Source organism: Scleropages formosus, chromosome 3 (genome assembly GCF_900964775.1).
Source record: "Scleropages formosus chromosome 3, fSclFor1.1, whole genome shotgun sequence".
Classification (NCBI taxonomy): Eukaryota; Metazoa; Chordata; class Actinopteri; order Osteoglossiformes; family Osteoglossidae; genus Scleropages; species Scleropages formosus.
Window position 1 is genome coordinate 28,755,601 of NC_041808.1, and position 23,882 is coordinate 28,779,482.

The 23,882-nt window shown below is 47.5% G+C and overlaps 1 protein-coding gene across 12 annotated transcripts in view; it reads left to right on the forward strand.

Moving 5' to 3' along the window:
- The first annotated feature begins 335 nt into the window (after window positions 1–335).
- Window positions 336–23,882, forward strand: part of nfixb (nuclear factor I/Xb) — a 99,270-nt gene continuing 75,723 nt past the window's right edge. For all 12 annotated transcript variants that reach the window (XM_029250053.1, XM_029250059.1, XM_029250058.1 and 9 more), the window contains exon 1: window positions 336–607. In XM_029250053.1, coding sequence (XP_029105886.1) covers window positions 581–607 — 27 coding nt within the window. In that variant the 5' untranslated portion in view covers window positions 336–580. The remainder of the gene's footprint in view (window positions 608–23,882) is intronic.

Here is a 23,882-nt window from a genome sequence, read left to right on the forward strand (position 1 = left end):
TGTCCGCCCAGGAGAGAACATGCCGTACTGTTTCTGTTTACGTCCACGCAGTGTGTGTGTGTGTGTGTGTCACTAATGTGTAAACCACGTCTCACGTTTGCGGCGGCGGTTTCGACTCCTTCGCAACGCGGGAAAAAAAAAAAGAGAGAGAAAAAAACAACAAATATTTCAAACGGTTATCGCTGCACGAGCCTCGCGTCTAAAATCACGTAGAAACGCAGCGAAAGTTTCGTCGGACTTTCCTTCGATGTTGTTATTCTCAAGCACTGTAAAAATGCCCCTTTTGGGAGGGGGGGGGTGAGAGGGGAGCGGAGCGAGCGAGAGAGCGAGCGAGGGGGGAGGGAAGAGAGAGGGCGACGGCGAGGGAAACTTTGCTCCAAAGTTTGTGTAGCTTTCACTTTGTGCCTTCGAGGCGGGGTTACACTCGTTCGCGCGCGAGGGACCGGACGGGACGGGACGGGACGCGCGCGGGACACGGGGAGCCACGGAGAGCCACGGAGAGCCACGGCGATGCGGCACAGCCAGCCACCTTGAGCCGAGTGCAGCGACCGCTCCCGACTTCCCTCCTAAAGCCGCCACCATGTACTCGCCGTACTGCCTGACGCAGGTAACACACCTTCCTTCCGCGCGCCCGTCGCCGCGCGCCCTCTCCTCTTCGCCGCCCCCCTCCCGACGTCGCGAGCCGCTCGCCAGTTTATTTGCGCTGCCCGGCTTTTCTGCGGCTTCTTCCCGCTCCTCCGCCCCGTATCTTCGGTGTCGCGACGCTTCGGCAGCCAGCGCGCTCGCTCGGCTTTGCTTTTTGCCTTTTTTTTTTTTCTGCCTGCACGTTGACACGCTCGAGAGAAAATGGCGCTCCCCCCCCCCCTCCCCCCAAATCTATTTAATATAAAAGGAAGAGTGAAGAAGGAAGGGGCAGGAGGAGGAGGAGAAAGAGAAAGGTGCTGCGGGGAGAGAACATTGTGGAACTTGTTTCTGCGAGCGCGTTCTCGTGTTTTGCGCAACTTCGGTCTTCGCGCGCCACCCGATCCGCGCCTCTCTCTCTCCGGCCTTTCGTAGCGTCGGGATTGTGACTTGTTCGAGTTTCTGTCCGTGAAAAATGGAATGTGCGGCAGACAGCGCCGTGTTGCGCGATCCGATCGCGGGCGCCGCTGCTCACTGTCATGTGCAGTAATTTTCGGGCGAGCTGAGAATTTTAAGAATGGCGGGGCAAGTGACAGGACTGGTCGTGAACATCTCCCGCACCGCGCGTGGACAGAAGTCCAGCCTTGTCTCCAAGTCGGGTCTTGCTTACAGCTGACAGTTGTTGCTCTTTCTGTCGCTTATTGCTTTAAGGTTTAAGCAGTTCAAGTCTGATCTCTGGCGTAACGGCGACTTGACTTGTGTTGCATAGTGCACTGCTTGGTCGTACAGTTTTCATTATGCACAGTATGATATTATGTATGAAGGCACAAAAAAGTTCATTTGCAGGTTGGAAAAAAACTAGGACCCTGAACCTGTCTGACCGTGAATGTGAATTAATCGTCATAATTAAATAGTTACAGCAGTGTCCGTTTTGAGAAGAAACTGCAGGCTTGGAGAGTCAGGATTTTGTGTTTAAACGATACTTTTCACTCATTATATATACATGCAGTGAATAATAAGGTAATGAACAGGGCATCACTTGTGTCGGTTTTGTATCCTTACGCTCATGATCCGTCTCGTGTGTATTTTTCTTTTTTCTGGGTACCGTTTTAGGTGTGCGGAGAATTTAAAACATCAACATATCACTCAGTCTTTACACGACCGCGTCTGTTTTATTCTGTACAAATCAATGTAAAATGCAGCACGAATTCCTTTTAGGAAAATGTATGACAGTCGCAATGACTGGGCAGTCCGTCCCCCTGATATTCAGAACTTCCAGTGTTGCATCTCACTTTTGTGTAAACATTATCGGTCGATTGTGTAAATATCTAACTGATCGTTTTTGCATCCCTTCATCTGAATAAGCGAGGGAAAATTGCCTTTTCAAGGTGGTCGGATAAAAAAGGATTGTCGGTATAGGGACCCCACGCTGCACACATGATGAAGTGATTATTGTATCTTTTTTCTCGCACCTTTTGCGAAACGGGGAGGAACGGCGGCGCGGCGAATAGCGCCTCGTCTCCACGTGTACGTGCGCACATTTGAGGGGAAGGTCTCGCCTCCTCCAACTGTTGCTGGAGCTGTTATTGTCTCCAGGGACGGCCGAAAAACCTGTAAGGTCATTAAAGGTCTGATGTCACCTTCTTCTGCCTCGGCTGCGATCGGAGGGCCAGTGCTCCGTCCTGCGGTATCTGAAACGACGAGCGAATATTCTGGAAACGTTCACATTTGGGCGCAAAGGCCCGCATATGTCTCACGCGGGTTTAAATCCACGGACCTCATCCTTGATGGTGAATTTTTCATTTGTTATAAAGTTAAGTTTTGCCAGTCTTAAGAGAGAATATGCCCTCTTATAAACTGTTATAATCACACGTGAATATTCACACTAACATCTGCATAGACGCTCTTGTTAAATAAACGTGAAAGCTTTACTATATTACTTCACTCTAAAGTATTTCGGATGTCTGTTCTTAAGATGTAGTTTATTTAAACTTAATGTAACCAATTTTAGCCCAGGTCCCCCAAGTTAAAGTATAATGTTAAAGCCATCAAAGTACTGCAGTTTTTCCACACCTCCTGTACTAATGATTTCATCCGCGAAATGTGAAGAATTATTTATATAGTTATTTTGAATGTAGCTCTTGTTGCTAATTTGTCGTGAAAAAAAAATCACGGTATTCATTTGTGGAGGGGGAAATAATGACCTGGACATTAATCGGATCTCAAAACTAATTTGAAGGCCTTTAAGTTATAGAAGCCTCTCGCTATGGTCTCGGGGAATATGAATGAAAATGTGCAAATTACAAGAAAAAGTGCAGAGTTTCCCTATCAGGCTTTTCAGTTTACAGTAATATTATGTGGACTTTTTTGCTCAGTTTCTCTCAGCACACGATTGCGGAACGGTCAGTAACTGAAGCCCCAGAACGGTCCCATCTCTGAACGCGAGATCGAAGGCTGCATTAATAAACTTCTCTTTTTTTCCACGTTAATTAAAATATATTGCGAGTGGAAACGTGCCCGTGGAGTGTCCGTTGTGCGCAGGAACAACCTGTGTGCATAAAGTAAGTATAAGAGCCAGGCAGGCGACGCGAGAATTTCATACACGGTCATCCTTCATAGGAGGAACCAACGAACAGGTACATAAATGATAAACCCGCGCGACACTTCCACACACTGATTGATCTAACGGCCCACGTGCTTTATTGGGTCGCGTAGTGGCGCGAATTATTTTGCCCCGGCGACTCTCCGCGGATTGATTTCACTTCGCTTCGGGTTCATCATATTTGTTCGGATCACCACTACTTGTGTGGAGAATCGACTGCCTGTCATTGTGACTTTAACAGCGCTTAATAATGAAAAAGCACTGCGGGGATATTGCTGAAATTTAAATAATGAGCAATACATTATTAACCGCTATAAAAGATTCATTGTAAGGGGGCCCTAAATTATGGGTACTTGGGCTTGTATGAAGAAGGTGGGCTGCTGAGAGCCAAAAATATCGATAAACATAGACAAACACACACAGAAACAACAATCATTAGGGAGTAAACCGAGTCACTGTGTGTGGGCCGCTGTGTAGGGAATGTCCTCTGTGATCGGGGTTAATTCCCTTTATAATCGCAGTTTCGTCCCAGGGACATAACATAAGGTGCAGTTTTTCCATTTAAATGCCATTCATTGCATTCCCAGCCCAAGTTCCCATCCTGATGCCTTTCTTAGTGTCTGTTAGCGCACCACCGTGGCATAACCCAGACGCTCATTGCAAGGATATATACCAATTATGTCAACTGCCGCCAAGTAAAGGAAATAAAAGACATTGTTTTAACCTCCTTTAATTTCTGTGCGCACAGTATTATATTTTACTGGAGGCGATTGCGGCGGCGCGTTGCTCCCAGGGTGCTCTGTATGGTGCGCGGCGAACTCTTCCGGCTCCGCATGTGCGGCAGTTCGCGTGGCGCCACATCCGCGCGACAGCTGCGCGCGCCGACGTGCGGGGATCGGAACGGAGCGGAGTGTCGGCCGCGTTCACCGCGGGGAACGTGCGCTCCAGCGGGCGTGCGGGGGCCGTTCTCTCTTCCTCACGGCATGATGAGCGCGGCTCCGGATCCGAGGGCCTTGCGCGTCCCTCCAAGCATCAGCATGGGTTGCGGGTTCGGGGCCCGAACGATCCATGACCACTTGGGTTAGTTTTTGTTTGTTTGGGTTCCTTTTTTGTACCTGAACACCCTGATCATTCTCCCGACCGCAGCAACATGCGAAACGGTTCATTCACACTCACTGTACTCGTTTACAGCATCCTAGATGCATATCACCTGGCCCTTTATCAGGATTGGAAATAGTCTAACTGGCCATGGACGAGGACAAATCAGAAGTGTAAAGACGTAGACATGACCAGAGTCGGAAGGGTTGAAGGCCACCGCCCCCCTGCCATCACTTAAGTCATTAAAATGACGTGGAGGGACACCCATAATAAAGGGGCAGAAATGTACTTTCTCACAGTGATCAACTGTGTGCACTTATTGCGATGGCCCAAATGTGTTCTAGCAGAGCGCGGTAAATCGTGTCCGAATGTTTTTTTTTTATTTGTCATTATTATTTCGACAGTGTATCCTATGCCGGTTTATTTATTAAATATTTTAATATGATACAATTAGACGAACGAGTGGTACCGAAGGCTCGCGCCTGGAAGAATAGAAATCCGTAATCCATAATACCTTTATGTTGAATAACATAGCTTCTCAACGAGCTTTGACCCCAAGATCTTAAGCGGATTGTGTCAAAGGCAGGTATTGTTCGCTTGTCATTAACATGTGTGGCAACAGGGAAAATGTTTTCAATCCAGGATATACTTTTCTTTTTGTTCACTGAAGTAGGCGACGTTTGCTTCCCACATTTGTTAACCCCTAATATATCACTTAACACATCTCGAAGTGAATAGCCTTGTTTGCACAGCTATTATGGGTTCTTAAATTCATGGAACAGACTGTCCCTTCGGAGGGACAAACTCGGGTTTAGCCGTAAACCATTCAGTGGCCGAAACCGCGAGAATATTTACTTTTCGTCGTATTTAAACCGTCCAAAGTGTAAGCCTGCCTAATTTCTGAATCGTGCGTGTTTGGAATGGGGGACTTTTTTAAGCACACCAGTAGGAATAGTTTTGTAGGATCTGTTCACCGCTTTCCCTCCGGTGGCTCCTCCTCGTTTTCCTTTGCTCGTGCTCACGTCTTTTGTGAGGCCTGCGGAACGACTTCACGCGGCTCCTTGGCCTGGTGCAAGAAAGTCAAACCACGGTAGGAACGGTAACGCGATTGGTGTGAATATTCTGCTTAGCACTTCCGGCTCTTTATTATGGGTGTGTGTGTAAGGAAATGCCCCGGTAACCAGAAGACTCCTGATTCGAGTCCGCCTGCCGTTGAACCCTTGAGCAAAGTTCTTTCTCTCAGTTGCTCCGCTAAAACACCATACCGTGTAAAGTGGTGTATAACTAAATAATTCTGAATGAAAGCTATACATAAGTAAGCGATAATTGCGCTCGCGAGGTAAGCTGATGCAAGTTGTCCAGCTTTTAGTGATAGAAACGTAGCTGGACAACTTGTACTATCCGGAATAAACAACCGTTAAATGTGGGTTACGATCTCACGAGTGTCGCGTTAAGCGACCGAGCGGGGAAACGTCGGCGATCGAGAGAAATGACGAATGTTGTATTTATGTTAGTCATTTCTCCTTGTGTCTTATTTTCCAGTTCCTCCGTTGCCTTAAGCGTACAGTGTATTGAAGTGTCAGTGAAACCTGAGCTGCCCTGTTACCCTTCGCCGTTCCACAATGGCCTCTCTTTTAATGGCTGATACTGTGACGCCAGACGGCAATCCTGCAGAATGACAGCGTGGCGCTGCCCGCGCGCCGGTGTTCTGTGGTAAGGTGGAACCGTTCCCTCCCCCTCCCCCTCCCCCAAATTTGGATGGCACAAGTGGGTTTTTGCCATCGGCACGAAAGGTTTCCCTCCGTAAATCACCTAACTGTAGAGATACCATACCATCGCTGTGGTGCACTAACCCGTGAACTTGGATTTTTTTTCTAGTCAACGCTCTTACCCTTCAGCTGACACCAACTGCTTTATTCTGTGTGTGTGTGTGTGTGTGTGAAGCACAGCTGCGCACATGTCTGTTGAGAACATTCTTGAGCGTGTTCGAATGGGAGTTTACGTTTGCGACCGAAGAGAATAGCAGGATGTCCTCCGTGAAACTCTCCCGTCGGCGGTAACCTCTTAACCCCCCCACCCCCCCTTTGCTTCTCTCTGTGGCGCTGATCCTGTTCCACTGCGTTTTACTCTTCCGGAGATCGCGGCGCACGGACGCCGCAGGCCGAACGTAACCGAGTTGCCGCGGGAGCCGTTAGGCCGGCCGTACGTCGCTTCGGAGAAAAGCGTCCGCGAGGAGAACGAACGTAAATGTGCCTCGTGCCAAAAAAAAAAGCACGCGCGATGGGATGTGATGGGAAAGCTTGTGGAGGATGGCATTAGTGAAACCACTAAGGAAGCAATTTGTCTACTCGCACCAGCAAGAGAAATTGTGCCATGCGGTGCCAAGAATGGCACTCGCTTTGAACCGGGCCTCACTGACTCATGTAATCCTGGAGATGTGGCTCCATTTCGGTCCTGTTTACACAGAGGGCAGGGCTGCCGGTGGCAACGAAGAACACGATAGAGCAAGTTCTCTTTGTGGTTCTCCAGCTGTCTAAATTGAGGACCGCCTATTGGGTCGTCTTCATAACGTGCTTATGAAACCGCTTTTTTTTTTTTCTTTTTTTTTTTTTTGCTGTGCTGGGTTTGGGTGCGAGGCGTACCTTCGCAAGCACCGGCGGTGGGTGCGCGGGTTCAGGCTGCTGGCTCATTCCTCACATTTCTTCCGGCGAAGCGAAATGATCCTCCCTCCGCGTTAATGCTTTTCTCGCGCCACGTTGTCGCGCGAAACTGCGTCCGCTGCGTCCGTCCGGTGCGACGCGTTTGGAAACCTCACAGTAAAGCACTTTTATAGGCCCTCTAAGGGAACCGGACCTGACATACAATGGAAGAGCGTCTACCTAATGCCTACTTCCCTCAAGCGCTGCGGCGAACGCGGCTGGGGAAGTATGGAGCCTATTGTTTTTTCGGTTACGCTCGCTTTCTCATCGGCGCACAGCTCCAAACGACGCTCCAGTTGGACGGAGGAGACGGCGCTCGTGATACCCGGCGTGTCATACCGAGGGTGTCTCCGTGGCTTGTCTTTTTGAAACTTGCGGTGCACCGACAAACACAAACCGCCGCTTGGTCTTCCAGTGGTAACGTGTCACGGTCGAGAAACGAAACACGGTCCTCAATCAGTGCGGAGTAGCTGCAGTAGCGTGAGTGCGCGCGACTTAAACTGTACGCTGGCCACCGGCGGTATCTTAACCGCGGTGTGTCCGACCTGCCGGCGCAGCACTGTCTCTCCGCAGCTGGCGGGAGCTGGAAGGACTTGCAGCGAGTGAGAGGTTTTCTCCTTATTTTCATTTTTTGTTCGGTTTGGACCCGACTGTGGTTTTTGGGCAGGTACCCACAAGCATTCGGGCACAGTTGTTTATGGTGTTAATGCTGTTCTTGGGAGTTCGGTCTTCCTCTAAGGTATGCGCACGACAGCCGATGGCGCCCGGGGCCACGCCGCAGCAGGGAGCGGGTTCGCGCCCCGGGCCGGAGGCCGTGCCGCTCCTTCGAGGAGCGGACGTTCGACGGCGGACGGCCGAAGCCCGCCGGGCCGCGATGCGGGGAACCCGGGGGTCTGCCGTCACCAGGTTTGCCGCACCGTATCAATTTGTCACTGAAGGTCACTTATTTTTACCCCGCCGTCAGAGTGCGGCCACATTGTTTGTGGTGGAGACGCAGACAGCAACCTCCAGAGAGCTATTTCAGACATACAGATACCAAGGTACCAATATAGACTCTCCATTACACAGGGGTTTGATCCGTCTTAGGTGTTAATGTTAGAGCGCTTCCATAAATCCATCAGCAAGCAGCAGCGCCGACTCCCCGTCCTGCGCTGTGCTCTCTCTCTCTCGCTCTGATACGCGCACGCTCGCACGCCTTCGTAGGCTCGCGCGTTACGCGTTACGCGGTTGCATATGTGCACGGGCGCAGAAGCATTCCGGCCTCGCACCTGGACACACTTAGGCACATGCGGCGCAGGTGTGAATTCTTAACAGATCGGCGTTGATCTGTAGAGTCACGTGGAGGCAGGGGTGGGGCGGGGCAGGTAAGGTGGGGCACGTGCGGGGGGGGTGGCGTTGGCATCACCCCTTCCACTCTTGCCACGTGCGTCAGATCCTCTGATGACTTTTAACCCCTGTGACACTTTGGTGGAGTTATTCCCAGCCAAGCCTCACTCTCAGAGTGTACCACGGTAATGAGTTACTTTGAACCTGAAGAGACGGCTGCCGGCGACAGCAGACTACGACCGTGAGACGACCGTGATCTGGCGAAACGGAACATAAGTACTAGCATAAACTTAAGTTTGGAGATTACAAACCTGCGAAAATATGAATAGCGCAGCTGCAAATATGCGCCTGTTTTGTTTCTCCCTTTAAACCGCTTGAGCGAGAAGATCTGCTTGGTATCGGTGGGTTCAGTATGAGGGGGTTGAGCAGCATGGTGTGTGTGTGTGTGTGGGGGGGGGGGGAATCATACAACTGGCTCTCTGCCAGCAGTGGAAAAGCTATACGCTGTTGCGCAACAAACCATATCATTACCTTAGGTGAACTTCGAGGAGGGCCTGCAGCTGTGACACACACACACACACACACACACACACACACACACACACACGTACGTAGCGACAGCAGGAGCGAGGGAATGCTTGCGTGTGTGTTGGGATTCCTCTCGCGCTCGTCTCTCTCCCCGGCAGCGCGGCGTGTGACGCTGTAACGGACCCCTGTGTGACAGCGACGAGTGCAAAGAGCAGAGCGGTGCGACACCGGCCTGCACCGTGGTACTTTGGTACTCAGTGTCACCCTCTTATTTGAAGGTTAGTTACTTTTTAACTCCGGCTTCGAGAGAAACTTTTCGCTTTTCAACGAGGAACTCGAGGGCCTGAAAATGTTTTTGGTACCGTTAAAGACCGTCTAAAGTTTATTCTGAAAATTCAAGTGTTAAGGTTTGTTATTTACTGCACTTCGCCTTTATTTTCTTATTAACACTTTTCTACCAGCTTAGTGTTCGTGCCACTTTCATAGTAGATGAAACAGTTCACAAATTTGGTTCCCGAGATTTGAACTGGCAGCCTTCTGGTTATTACCTTACTTCTAGACAAAGGCTTTAAAGTTCTAAATTGCCAGCAGTCCACACAGGCAACACTGATCGCTGGTCGCGGTACTCGATAAAGGTTCCTAGCGCCCCCTAGGCTCCTGGTTACACCGCTGTAGCTCCTCCGGTAATAAATCCTCAGCGGTACATTCGAGGTTGTCGAGGGCCTTTGCCCTTCTCGTTCCCATCCCACTCCTAGGCGCGCCGTTCCATGCCTTACATTAGATGTTTTCTGAATCTCTTTATACTTCCATGTGATGAAACCAGGGGGGCGCGGTGGTGGGTCGGACCACGTCCTGCTCTCCGGTGGGTCTGGGGTTCGAGTCCCGCTTGGGGTGCCTTGCGATGGACTGGCGTCCCATCCTGGGTGTGTCCCCTCCCCTTCCTGTGTTGCCGGGTTAGGCTCCGGCTCCCCGCAACCCCGAACGGGACAAACGGTTCAGAAAGCGTGCGTGTGATGAAACCGTGTGGCTATTTACAAGTATGGCAGAGGTGCATCTTGCCCCCCCCCCCTCTCCACTCTGCCCTTTGTTCCTCTGGCTACATTTAACAGTGATGCCTTCGTACTCCAGAACAAGGTAAAGGGACGCACAGTGTGAGCTGCACCTCACGACAAGCTGAAACCGGTGTGTGCCGGGAAAAAAACACACCTCGCGTGGTTACGGTAAAGTTTTTTTTTTTTTTTCCCCCCTTCGGATAATTACGAAACTGGAATTCGGTGCATAAAGTACGTGCGTCTGCCACCCAGCGCCTGCCGTTCAAAAGTGGCCGCCGGCTGCACTCGGACCGGACAGAAGCGCGGGGTGGAGGCGGGAGAGTAAGGAAAACCGAGGTGGTGTACGGTGGTGTTTTTTGGGAGGCGATGTGTTTATTGACTGCCAGACCCTAGTTCTGGCTTGCGGAAGAGAAGAATAGATGGCATAGATCCAGGCCTTGGGAAATGCATGTTTCTAGGCCAGAGGGTGGGGGTGAGGGGGACAAACATGCTCTGGAGGCTGAGCCTTGCTGATGGAACCATTCCCCAGCATCTTTCCTCGGTTTGCAGGAGAAATCAGAAATATATACTGCTGAGCAGTTTCCTTTCTCCATTTCCTCTCCTCTCGTCGTTTATGTATTTTCTTCCGTCAACGCTTGTGGCGGAACAAGACTTCTCCCGTTCCGGTCTCCCGTGTTCTTAAATGGTTTTTCAGTCTCTCGATTCGGGGAATTTAGCATTTTGAGTTAAACGTTATGCGCCACACGGAAAGACATGAAAAAAGTCTGGATGGCATACGTAGCGGCGTCGCTATTTCCTGGCTGATGGAGCGGAAGCCTTGAACGTGTTCGGATGAGCCGGGAATGTTTTGTCTTACCCAAGCAGGCCCTCTGACTGGGGTAGAGCGGAGCTCCCGCCTCGGAGGATGCCCTTAAAATGTGATCATCAGCAACTAGACGTGGCGTAAAAGGCACGCTTACCCTGCTCTGTGCGCCATAGCAACAACAAGCAGGCTTTCACGGAGATAATGGGTAATGGATAATTAATAAGGGTGTCTGTAGCTACTTCCCAAATCCTCATCCGTTGAACGTGTGAGAAAAATCTCATGGTTGCATAAAAAAAATCAAGGACACTCAAGAGGTAAAGAAAATAAAATAGAGTGAGAAATAGCAGTGAGACGACAAAACTCGCAGAGGTCGTGAATTGCTAACCACAACTGTGGAGCGGTCAAATACCAAACTCCATCCGTGGAATTGCATGGTCTGAGATAAAGATCCCCCCTGGACCTCTCTTTCCTCAAAATAGGGAGTTGTTTTGTACTGTGAGCAAAAGTTTAGACTCCGGCATTTTGCGAACGATTTTGCTAACTGATTTATGATAAAAAATGGAAATGTGGGGAAAAGTAATAAAGGAAAGACACACGGACTTAATATGATGGCTTGTGTTAGTCTGTTCCAGAACAGTTGGACTTGTATTGGCACAGGGGTGTTATGTTTGCTATCAGTAAGTAAAGTAGCAGAAATCCATTAGATCCGGGAGCCCTTGTTGATGGAGGTCCTGGACTATAAAGGTCCACTGCAACACCTTATGGAGATCTACACCTTTTTCATGGAAAGGGACATATTCACATTTATTCATTTAGCAGACGCTTTTCTCCAAAGTAACTTCCAATGAACTCTATGTAGTGTTATTAGCCCACACACGTTATTCACCGCGGTGACTTACACTGCTAGATACACTACTTACTATGGGTCACTCATCCATACATCAGTGGAACACACTCTCTCTGTCACACACACACTATGGGGAAGCAGAACAGCATGTCTTTGGACTGTGGGAGGAAACCAGAGCACCCGGAGGAAACCCAGGCAGACACAGGGAGAACATGCAAACTCCATACAGACTGAGCAGGGATCAAACCCACATCTTCACGCACCACCCAGGCGCCATGAGACAGCAGCACTCCTTGCTGTGCCAGCGTGTCCTACTGCTTTGTCAGGCCGACAGTCTCAACTAATCACTGTTGGTTAAAAATAAATCAAATCTAAAATTGTAGATTCAATTCTAGCATTTAGAAATAAACTATAAACATCTAAATATTTCCTTGGTTATTTAAATTTTGTAAACAACTGTTAGAACATGAATACCCTTACACTAGCATGAATTAAGTCTTAATCTTCCTATGAAATGAAAATCAGTTTGTGTCATTTAACTACGTATCACCTGTAATGGCACAGGGTCTGCATGCTTTGCAGAATAAAAGACACGGGCAGTGATCTTGTATTCTTTATTTCTTTGCATCTATCTCTGCATCTATCAAAGTCTCATGCCAGGGTGTTCCCTGCTTTCGGGGACGGGTTCCAGACCTTCGTGACCCTGCATTAGGATAAGCTGTCATTAAAAACAAATGAAAGAAAGAATGAATGCATAGCAGCAAAATACAAGCTGGAAATTATTTGTTTTCACTGTTATGAAATGTGTTGGTGTTGCTATTGTTAAGCATAAAAATACCTATTATTTTGGTATTTTAATGAATTTTGGCTGATATATTTTTAATCCAGCAACCGAAATAAAGGTAATTCACTCCCCTTGCATTGAAAGAGGGTTTTGCCTGATGGAGGCATTTCCTGGAACGAATTAATGCCGTTATGTGAGGAATGTTGGTGTGTGTGTGTGTGTGTGTGTGTTTTTGGCGGAACATTCATTCTGTTGACATCGCATTCCACCTTATTGCAATACTGTATTGGCATAACGGACTGTAGAAGGTACTGGAATTGTCTGTATTGTTTGCGGAACCGTCCTGAGATGACGTGTGTTTTGTGACATTATCCCGCCGGAGGTATCGGATTGAAAAAGCTCGACTGGCCACGAAGAGATCCACCTGATCTCCAACGATGTTTTGCTATTTTACGGCTCTCCGTTCGCGCTAAGATGAGCCCAGCACGATCTTCTGCTGCTGGAACGCGACGTTTCATGGGCCGCGCGTTCCGAGACACCCTTCCGCACACCGCCGTCGTGACGAACGCCTTTTTTTTTTTTTTTTGCGCCCGCGGTGTTCCTCTCAGTTATGCGTCCGCGTCTATAAAGAACCTTCTGATTATATTTTAACACTTGGTCGAGAAGTCCGAAAAGAATTTTCGTGCTTTGCCAGGTGGACGGCTCACGGTCAACACACAAAGAACTGGGTTCTCCCCACTTTAAATGAATGCCTTTTAAAAGCACTTTTGACATTTCTCTTGTGAAAGAAACATGTTTCTTGTGGGATTTCAGTGGGTGCCATTCCTTCACTGGTAAAACAATGACGTGGTTGTCCTTATCGTCACCCTGATTCCTTCACTCTGCTGGGAAGAAAACTACCACACAAAATACCCTAGATGAAAGTGCCCATGTATTTACCGAGGAAAATGGCGCGTCGACGCAACTGAACGCGTGCAGGAAACCAACTTATGCGTCTTTGGCTCGTCCTATCGCGGCATCCGACTGCAAGGCTTCAAGTTTTTCACAGATGCTCTCTTGTCTTTCCTTTGCGAAACTCACTTCCTCTCCAGATGTACCTTATCCAGAGTAATACCGAGAACCTAGATAGCGAAGCCGTCTTCGTTGCGAATGCCGTGGAAAAAACACCGAGGTGTTCTCGTTCCGTTCTTAAATCCGACTCGCTTTCTCTGGCGTTTTCTCGACTGCAAGCCGTCTGTTGGGTGGCAGGGTGTAAGGAAGGGGGTTCGATCATCTGCAGCTGGAAGATATGGAGTCCAGCCTGCTTTACCTCCTTTTCCCTCCTTTTCGCTCCCTTCAGCTCAGCGTGGAGCCTCAGGCATCGAGTCTGTTCCATGCGTCAGGTGTTTTTGAGAAACGGAGGGAGTTTCTCTGTGGGTATAGTGCTGTTTGTGTGCTCAGAGTGTGCTGGGAACCCACCGGGTTTTTTTTTTTTTTTTTATCGACTACTCCGGGTTTTAAAAAAAATGCATTAATTCAATTGACTTTAGGACCCCTGAACAAAACTTTAAGCCCCTGCCTTCCCTCCAGCTCATTATTTTATTTATTTTTCTGGCACCTCTTCTGTTGCTCAGCCCGGTCTGCTAAGTGTTTCTTTACTCATTTAAAGACACAGCGAGTTTTTTTTTTTTTTGCAGGACAGAAGACAGAGGTGTTGGGAGTCTTATTTAGCTGTTGAAAAGCGACGGTGACGCTTTTTACTGTTTCTTTAGGGGCATTTCTCTCTGTTTTATTTCCCTCACACGGCAAAACGTAGCCGAGAAACCGAGAAGATCGCGGAGACGAGCGTCCCTGGGGAAAAAAAAACTGAATTTAAAATGGTTTAAAATCATCTAAAGCCGTTTGTCATCAAGGGCGACAGTGACATCTCTCGTGAAGGATCTGCAAAACATCTTGTATTAACCGCTAAGGACATTTAGTATCACGCTATGACACGGAGCGCAATGGAACGATTTTAGAACGCCGCGGACAACTCGAAAATTTCCTCCCTCCTTCCCCGTTGCTTGGAGTACGTACCTGTAATTTAGGTACCGAGCCTTAAACCAAGGATGGCACTCTCACTTATGCGCGCGAACGAATTAACGGCGCTACCAGGCGCCGTAGTGTCGGTGCTCTTATATTCGTTGTTGAACTTGGCGTGAAATGGCACCAGTTCTGAGCGCTGGAGACGATTAAGAACGAGCCTATATGGTTGTTTGTACAAGACTGAGCTATCCAGTACAAGCTGTTGTCTGTGTGCGTCCCGGCATGCCTTAGGGCAGGCGTCCGGCGTGTGTGGACCTCTCACCCTCATTGTCGGCGCTCTTCCGGCCGGCCCGCGAGAGCCTCGCAGGAAGCCGCAGCAGGCTGCTATTAAAGAGGCTTTTCCTCTGTGGCTCGGGCTGCCCGGTTAACCCTCTGTGGTGCCCGGTATTGTGCGGGAGCAGCGGGAGCAACCGTTTAATATGTTGCCCGATCACGCGTACAGGTATCACCTCGGACGAAGAGCCCTACACGCGACTTTCATAAAGCCTTCATTATCTCCTCATCGCCCTACAATAAGCAACGAGTAGACATTCATAAATGCTTATGCCGGTAGCCGAAGATCGTTGAACCGATGTTCTGTCTGAGTAAGGCATGCATAACACCTTTGCGAGAAACAGTCGTGCCTTCACGAGTGTCACGTAAACACGGGTAACGTGCAAAAGCGCGTGTGCGCTGACGCCTCGGTAACAATCGGTGCGTCGGGGGCGAAAAGGCTGGAGCGTTAACAGGAAGCACTTCCCAGTTCTCTTTGTGGAACTCTCCGTAACTGGTCGACTTCGGCCGAAAACCGGTCCGCTGAGCGAAGGGGGCGGCGGGACGGAGGTTAGAGAGCGGCGGCTCCGTGCTTCCGGTATGGAGACCAGCAAGCGATTTGAACTCGCGGTCGCTCGGTTCCTTTCTTGAACCTCACCTCCTACTGCCTCGTGTAACCAACCCAAGCTTTTCTCAGGTGCCTTGGATGACTCACCCAAACGGTATGTGCGCAGTATATGTGGAGCTCGTGTACATTAGGAGCGTGTTTATTCTAACAGGTCCCCGGAGACCGTGGGTTGCACCGGTACAGCTGTAGCTCCTCTGTTTCACCCTGCCCTCCTAAGCCCAGCTCCATTAGCTATCCTACTGGAAGAGCTTTCAGCTGTCTTTCTCTGCCCACACATGTCCTGAACTTCTCTACCTCCTCTTTTTCTCTGTGTCCGTCCAGCAAGTATTAAAATCATGCATAGCAACCTATGCGCTTATGTTGTGAGTGCATCGATTAGGGATTGGCTGAAGATGTGTGTGTGTGTGTGTGTGTGTGTGTGTGTGAGGATCGCGACCTGACCCTTTACTGCAAACCTTTTAGCGTACCTTGTGTAATCCCAAAGGGGTTACAGAAGAAAGTGTCACATTGTAACAATACCGTGCTTTCAGTTCATTTTGGCAAAAACTGGAAGTTATTGCGTGCATTTTCCCTTTTTGCATTTATTTATATTTACCTAAAAAAGCATAAAAGAGAACCTCACATGGTGTCACACACACACGTGGTTGCCTTGCTCACGTATTATGAAAATGAGCGAGCAGTCGGTGCCAGGACCGAAGCCGCGTTTCCCTTTCTAATTCGCCGTGCGGCGAGTTGCAAGCAGTGTAACTTTGCGTCCGAGGGCTGGGGAGAGCAACAGAAAGTGTGTTTGTGTTCCTACGCCTCAGTAACATTCTGTGTGTGGGGAGCGAGAAAGTCCAGGGGTGGGGGATGGAGGGGCGGGTAGAGAAAAGAACAGACATCGGCAGGGAAAAGGGGTGGTGGGGTAGACGACGGGGGGAGGGGGGGGGCAATGGAGGATGGTGGCAACCAATTTGCATATAGGGCACACAGCGCATCCGGCTGTGGAGAGCGCTGGCATCTTGCCTTGCCGACTGGCAGTGGGCAGACTAGGAGCGAGAGAAAGGGAGAGGGTGAGAGGGAGGAAGGAGGGGGGCTCAGTCTATAGAGCATCCCTTGTTTAGGGGAGAGGAGGGACCGAGTTGCTGGCAGGAGTGCAAGGGGGCTCGCTGCTCTGATTGTGCGCTAGATTATTTCTGTGGTGTGCGTTTGCGTTTCGCTTGCGCATTTGCACATGCACAGAGGACCTGGAAGCTCGCGGCCCGGCGCGAGACCGTCGCACCCACCGCCGAAACCGTGCGCGCAGCCGCTACCGCCCCGCTGTCTAGCTTTGACGTCCAGCTTCGATATGCCTGGCCCGCACCTGACCGATGCAGCCTACTTGACCTTTCCTGTAATCCCCGCCCCCTCGTCCCCTCACATACACTCAGCGGAGAATTCTGGGCATTTGCATTCAGTCCGCCAGACAAAAATATCCCGGCAACAACTGGGACACAAATGGATGGGGGACCAAGTGATTCGTTGGCACTCTCTGCCAACCCTCCAGACTGATATACTCACCCAGCCAACATCACGGCCCACCCCTCCTCCTGTGCCCCCCACTGTTTCTGCATACTCCCGAAGGCTCGCGCCTGCAAGAACGAAAGGGCTGCAAAGTTGGCCCTTGTTGCCCTGTCCCCGAAGTGTAGTAATGTTAGGGCTTCGCGAGCTGACGGGAGAGTCGTTTTCCAGTACCCTGCCATTAATCCAGTGCTCGGACACGCGTGAGCTCATTCCGGGGTCCTCGAACCAGGGCTGCGGCCACCTCCTCTTGGGGAGCTGTAGGTAAGAGTGACACCACGAGCAGCCAACGGAAGCCCCGGTTCTACGTTGCTAGGGAAACGTGCCGAAATTTCCCACTCTCTACCTCCTAAGAATGAAATACTCACGAGCGCCTTTAATTAAAATGTGCGTAACGGCGCATTTCTTTTCGTGCAAAAATACATTCTTTATCCGGAATTTCATAGGGTGCTTCTGTAGGGAGGTGGTGTCTGTGATTTGCAATAAATAACCAAGTGAAATGGAAATGCATGATTATAACATTGCAAGAAGGGCGGTATAAACGGCGGATTAGAATATCTGCAAAATGACGATCCAGACAGGGATTGATGGCCATTTTTAGTGCTTGTACTCTGTGTTCTCAAGCACTAACCAATCAGCGTTTCATCAGTTCAGCGTGGAGCACCGTGGGCTACAAAATCTGATTTCTGCTAATTGTTCCGCAGCGCACTCTGGCACTGTTTACATGAGGCTCCGAGCGGCTACCGCCAATCGCTTATGGTTTTTCGCCCGCTGTAACGTACTCGTGCTTACAATAGAATAATTTAATTTCTTCTTTTTTGCTCCGCTCCATTTTTTCTAACCTCGGTGGTTCGAAGCGTAACTATATTGTTTAAAAAAGACATTTGCGACACTTATGCCGCACCTACTTGCAGTCAGGTGTAATAGTGGAGCCAGCGGGTGCCCGAGTGTATCTCCTCCTCTAGCGCTGCTTTCCCCTCCGTGTGGAAAATCACTCAAAAAATTTACTCTGGTGGAGCCATATGCCAGCCCAATCTGTCTTGTACCCACTCTGACTTGCCCCTGGTATCATTTTAAGGTGAGCTGGCATGTACCTGTATAACATAGGCATGTAGGGCAGCTGGTAGCGCCGTAGTGGTTGGAGCTGCTGCCTTTGGACCCCAAAGTCACAGGTTTGAATCTCACCTCCAGCTGTAGTACCCTTGAGCAATGTAGTCCCCTGGGGGGGAAAAAAAAAAAATGTCCTGGCTCTATAAATGGCTAAATAATTGTAAGTCGCTTTGCAGAAAAGTGCAAGCTAGATGAATAAATGTAAGGGTGTAGACTGTGCCAGGACTGACAATCCCGCAGATGAAAAGATCAATAGCTACATAGGTACGTGAGTGTGGAAATGTGCCGATGACTCGTGCGCGAGCGTCGGGGTTATCAGGCTATCAGGCTATGCCACACTTAAGCCTCCACTCGAGGTCCTTCAAAGCAAAACAAATACAAGTGACAGTCAGCAGCTGGGAGGATACTGTGGTACCTGAGATTCTCACTAAGAGAGTTGCCTTTAACACAAACAGTCTACATTTATTTCTTTTCTGTTTTGTTAACAAGCGTGTTATATGTTTAAATGTCTGGCCGTCCAGCGTGTTTGTTTGTGTGTATGCGTGCGCGTTTGAAGATCTCACATCTGGGTAGAATACAAACTCGGCACTCTCTGAATCACTGGCATCTCACTCTCAGGCCGGGCTCATAGTTTTACATTATAATTATTGTTTAATTACTGTATAATGCAGCAGTATGAATTACATTGACTGCTTTTGCAAGATCATTTTTAAAAATATTTATCTAATATACAGTATAAATAGATATGACACTGTTTTTGCAAAATATTTTTTAAAAGTAAACAAGTAATGCACTGATAATTAATACACTCTAGTAATAACAACAATATTCAAAATGTGAAGCTTCTGTATGTTAAACTATTCTCAGTACTAGTGGCTAATTCGTGAGCCGTAGTCTGTTGCCTGGAGTTTATTTTAGTTAATTTCTCAGAACATTTTATATGTGTAACTTGCTAATAGCACCCTTTAACAGATTTGCTGCCGGTAAAGGTTTCTGTTTCTCAGGAATAATTTCAACTACTGCACAGCTCTCTTTAACCAGTGATTTCAACTGGAAGGCCATGCGCTCAGCCTTTGCTGTTCCCACAATTTACTTTTTGTTTACTGTTTACATTTTTTCTTTTTGCACTTTTGAGTTTCGATACCTTGTCTTTTTGAGCATGGTCTTTAAATTTGTCAAACGTAAGATTCACGTTTTACTGGTTTCATTCCGTTAACAAAAGTGCTCGTTCTTCATTTCAGTTTAAATAACGCATTTCGTCGTGCACTTGGACGCATCATCAGCGGCGTAGCCTGGATTCGCCGGGTAATTCGGCTCTTTCAACATAAGACGCGCTCACCTAGTGAAGGGGCACAGGGTTAGTCTGGCTCCCTTTCTTACATTCCTACTAAATTTCCCACACCTTTGATACGGGAGCCGAATTCAGCGTTCTGATTCAAATAAATATACACACAGTCATACCCTGAGATGTGCGTAATTGAGTTACCAGAATTGGACTTTACAAGTTTTCTTACTATCCCCACTTCGACTTAAGCATTTTGTCTCAATTACAAGGACCACATTTTCGTTTCACAAGCTTTTATCCAAGGTGTCTTGCTATTCTAGACACACTACACCGGACTCCCTACAGATATTCACCCATCTGCACCGCAGAGTAATGTAGCGCGCGCACACACACACACACAGAGACACTACGGTCACTAAATGAAACACAAGTCTTTGGTAGGAAACCCACGCAAACACAGAGAGAAAACACAAACCCCACACACTGTGCAGGACTCAAACCCACGGTGCATCGCATAGCCCGGGTGCTGCAGCACGTCAGCTTGTTCAGTTAGTGTGAATTTGGTTTTTTCCATTAAAGGTTGAATTAATGCCTAAACACCGAACAGCTATCACACGTGTGTATGTTTTGTTTGTAAACGTTTACACGTATAGTATATAGTGGCTCGGGAACAGCTACACAATAGGGTTGGACAGACGAACAGTATTGCAGAGTAAATAATGAAGGGAACCTGCGTCGTTTTGACCTGTTATGAAGACTGATGATAATTATTGAAGTAATTGTGTGGTGCAGTGAGAAGTGCTGTTGTTTAAGTGCCCGAGCCGTGCGAGAGGACACGGGTTCGATCGCTGCTCAGTCCGTGAGGTGTTTGTGCGCTCTCCCCGCGTTCACTTGCATTTTGTCTGAGTGCTCTGGTTTCCTCCCACAGTCCAAAGACCTGTGTATCAAGTGAATTGATGACTCTAGTTTTTGACATAGCGTGCGTGAAGGTGTCTGCTAAATACCACCAAGTATTCATGGTAAGTCCCTTAGTTAAGAGAAAGGTATCAGCTAAAGGAGTAAGTGTAAATGACTGTGATGGGATCCGTTTGGGGCTTAGGAATGCATAAAGACTTTTACCATTTAAAAATGCTGGTAATTCTGACTTCCTTGCTGGGACCGATATGTGAGGAAAGCGTTAGGCCTACATTTGTAAGGTGGGAGAACACTGTTAGTGACGGAGAGTAAACTGTCTCACTGTGAAAGAGCTGATAGTGATTAAATGAGAGCAGGGAAAGGAAGACGAGTGATGCCAGTGAGCGAGCGAGGGTCGCGAAACTGCGGCTGGACACGGCGCTCAGACTCGAGCGGGGCCCTGACTGAGGGCAGCGGCTCCACCGACCGCTGTGTGCCCGTCTCCCGCTCGCCGACACCGGCCAACAGCAACACGGCTGCTGTGCCCGCCTGTGTGTGTATAACCGTGTTTTCCTGGCATTCGCTACAATCCGTTGCAGTTATGACAGCTGTAGCATATAATTATTAATAATTCATAATGTTCTCGAGGCCGCATTATGATCATGTAGACCACCGTGTATGTTTGTCAGGCGGTTAAGTAACTTTCTGGTTCCCTTTCAGCGAAGAAAGAATGTCTTCAGCACTTGCCGGGTTTGTGCACAGTTCGCGGTTTCTAGAAACGAAATGTGCTACGAATCTGAATTTTTGTAAAGCCGCGACGAAAGTGCCGCGCGCGGGCCGTTAAAAGCCTTTCGTTAGCGATGTACAGTTGCGGTCAGTGTCATCGTCATCGTGGAAGCGTGTATTAGCCACCGAATCTCCTCCTCGCGCCACCAGCGGAGGAACGAAGCGCGGGCAGCTGCTCACGCGCCCCAGGCGTTCTCAGCCACCGCGCGAGCGGCGAGGCGAGAGACGTGGCGCTCACGTTTGCGCGCGCGCGCGCGAGGCTGCAATACGTTCTCGGGTTCGCCGCTCCCATCAGACGCAGCGATTGGACAGCGTCGTCACAACTGCTCAGAGACTTTGAAATGAACCTTTTGATTATTTTCGCCCCGGTCCCACGCGCTCCTTTCACCGCCGTTTCGACGAGCAGTTGAGTTTTCTGTCGAAGCGGGAAGTCAGTGTCCCAGGCTCCTCCTCACTTGCGAACAGCTACCGGACTGTTCTTTACTTGACTTTTGAAATAGACCTTTAATTTATAGCCGAACTCTTCGTCAGCTTAGTTTGTCAGCCAATAATATTATTAATCATTAATGTGTCAAAAACTTGTCATAGACCACGTTATAGAATAATTGCTGTAGCTGAGTCAATGCATTGTCTGGAGTCAGTTGTGGAGGTTCGTTTGGACCTTGCTGGGGATATGCCTAAGAGGGTGTTTACTTTGTGCATAACCCTCCTTAGAAAACAACACACACCTTGGCAATAGTACAGCCACATGCAGTCTGACACATTTTTTCACCTCCCATAAAATGAAAGTCATAAGAGGGGCACATAATGTGACCCCAAATATTTTGGTATATCTCCACTGAGGACACTTACTAGTGCATTACTGTTAATATAACTGTTACTGTTACTATGCATTTTGGTCCTTTATTGGATTAATGACTACCTAAACATTACCGAAAATGAATTTGTGCTACGCATTAACTTGTAGATTTTTCTGCTGACAGTTAAATGACATTACCCTTTTTGAGCACCATGTTAAGAAACCTCTTTATAGGATTCATACATTGAGATTCGTGCTTTAAGGTGTGTGTCCAGGAGCTTTTTCCTCAGCGACAGTCCATGGGCTTGTTTTGGTCCGCCCGGGCCTTCTTGAGACCCTGACTGAACGTTTAATCACTTGTTTTAATGTAAACATCTTTTCTCTACCTCAGAAGACTGTTTTAAGCATCTCTGATATTTTGCCTCAGCAACAAAAAAGACACAAAGGTTAAATTCAGATTGCTGCTTTTCTGTTAAAGCAGAGGCAGCAGTAACACTTGGGTGTATATTTTCAGACTGATAATATAAATGACCTCAGTTAGTGTTTTGCTACAGCCCCTCCAACCATAATTTATTAAAAGGCTGGTCTGAACAGCACCAGCAGGAAAGGACCTCTTGCAGTTCCTTTAAAATCACAATTCAACCTGCCCGAAATTTGGGGCGTTCGAACAAATAACTAAGTATTGCACAGCTTCACAAAACTTCATACACAAATAAATTCCAGTCTCTAGTAACACATATGTGAAATCTGTCTTTAATAAGCAGTTATATGTAATACAAAATATTCTGATTAATTTCTTCTTTAGTTACTCTTTTTATCCAGGACTATTTGATTCATTGTATGGCTACTTATTTTAATAAGAGCAATTCAATGAACACCTCGATCAAGGGTTTCACACCACTAACCAAATCCTTGGCCTTAAACCTTCTGTCATTTATTATTTACTCATATTATTGTTGTAAAACGCGCAGTGAATTTTACATCTTGAATATATTCATTTAAATTCAAATTCGAATAAAGCTGAATGTAACGTCTTCTTCAGCTGAAGAGAAATAAGTCTGGACGTGATTCAAAGTCACTTCTTTTCGCTGCATCGCACGTTATCCGAACTGGTCAAATACACACAGTAGTCGCCTTTATAAAATAATATAACAAGGTGTAACATTTTTTGCCAACAATACAAAGATTAATTAATCGTACAGTTAGTATTTAATTAAAAGATAAAAACTATAAGTGCAATAACTAAGCAGAGAGAGAATTAAAAGCTACACTATATATTTTATTTATAATTATATATATCACCTTAAAAATATTAAACCGAAATAAGTGAGCCGTTCTTTATCCTATCCAAATCTAATCTTTAACCTAAATATATATTTAGAAAAGTATAGAACAAAACCACAACGTTCACCTTAATAGAAAGTTCTATAAAATGATATTACTAATTTACAATATTCTTTGTCACGTTCCCTTTACGGGAAAAATAATGTGTGACGGATTTCGAAGAGCTGTTCTACAAACAGCTGGGAAACACAGAAACCTGCAGGAAAGCAGCAGTGTCACCAAGCAGGTGGACCGAGCAGTAGTTGCGAATTTCTGTGCACTCCAATAATCTTTCATCTGCGCAAATTAGTCCAAAAATTCTTTAATTCGTAAAAACGCCAGCGGTGAATCTGTATTCTGTTCTCTGTTCATCAGAAGGAAGAACTGAAATCAACTGTATTTATTCTGCTAACAACAACAGGCATTCAATTAAAGCAAAAAAAAAAAAAAAAACAGGGAGGTGTGTTTAGTCCTTCGGATACGACATTTGTCTTAGGAATTTTCTGGAAATTTCTAGTAAACGAAAATGCTTCTTTTCTGTTTTTTTTTACAGGTAAAGTAACCTTCGAAAATATAAATATAATAAATTATTGTTACAACTTCGTTGGAAATAATCTAACTTTGGTATCTGTGGTATTTACAGAAATTGTACGCAGTTATCATTTACATTGAAATAATTGTTTTATTATGAATGTATTCGATGTAATATAGTGATGTTAATGTTTTGCAGCTGTGAGGGGAGAAAGATGAGTAGAACTAGAAGGAGTGCGAATGGAGGAGAGTGGAAACAGACCTTTTTTTTTCACTCCTCTGCTTTTCATAAGGCTTTTCAAAGCAGTC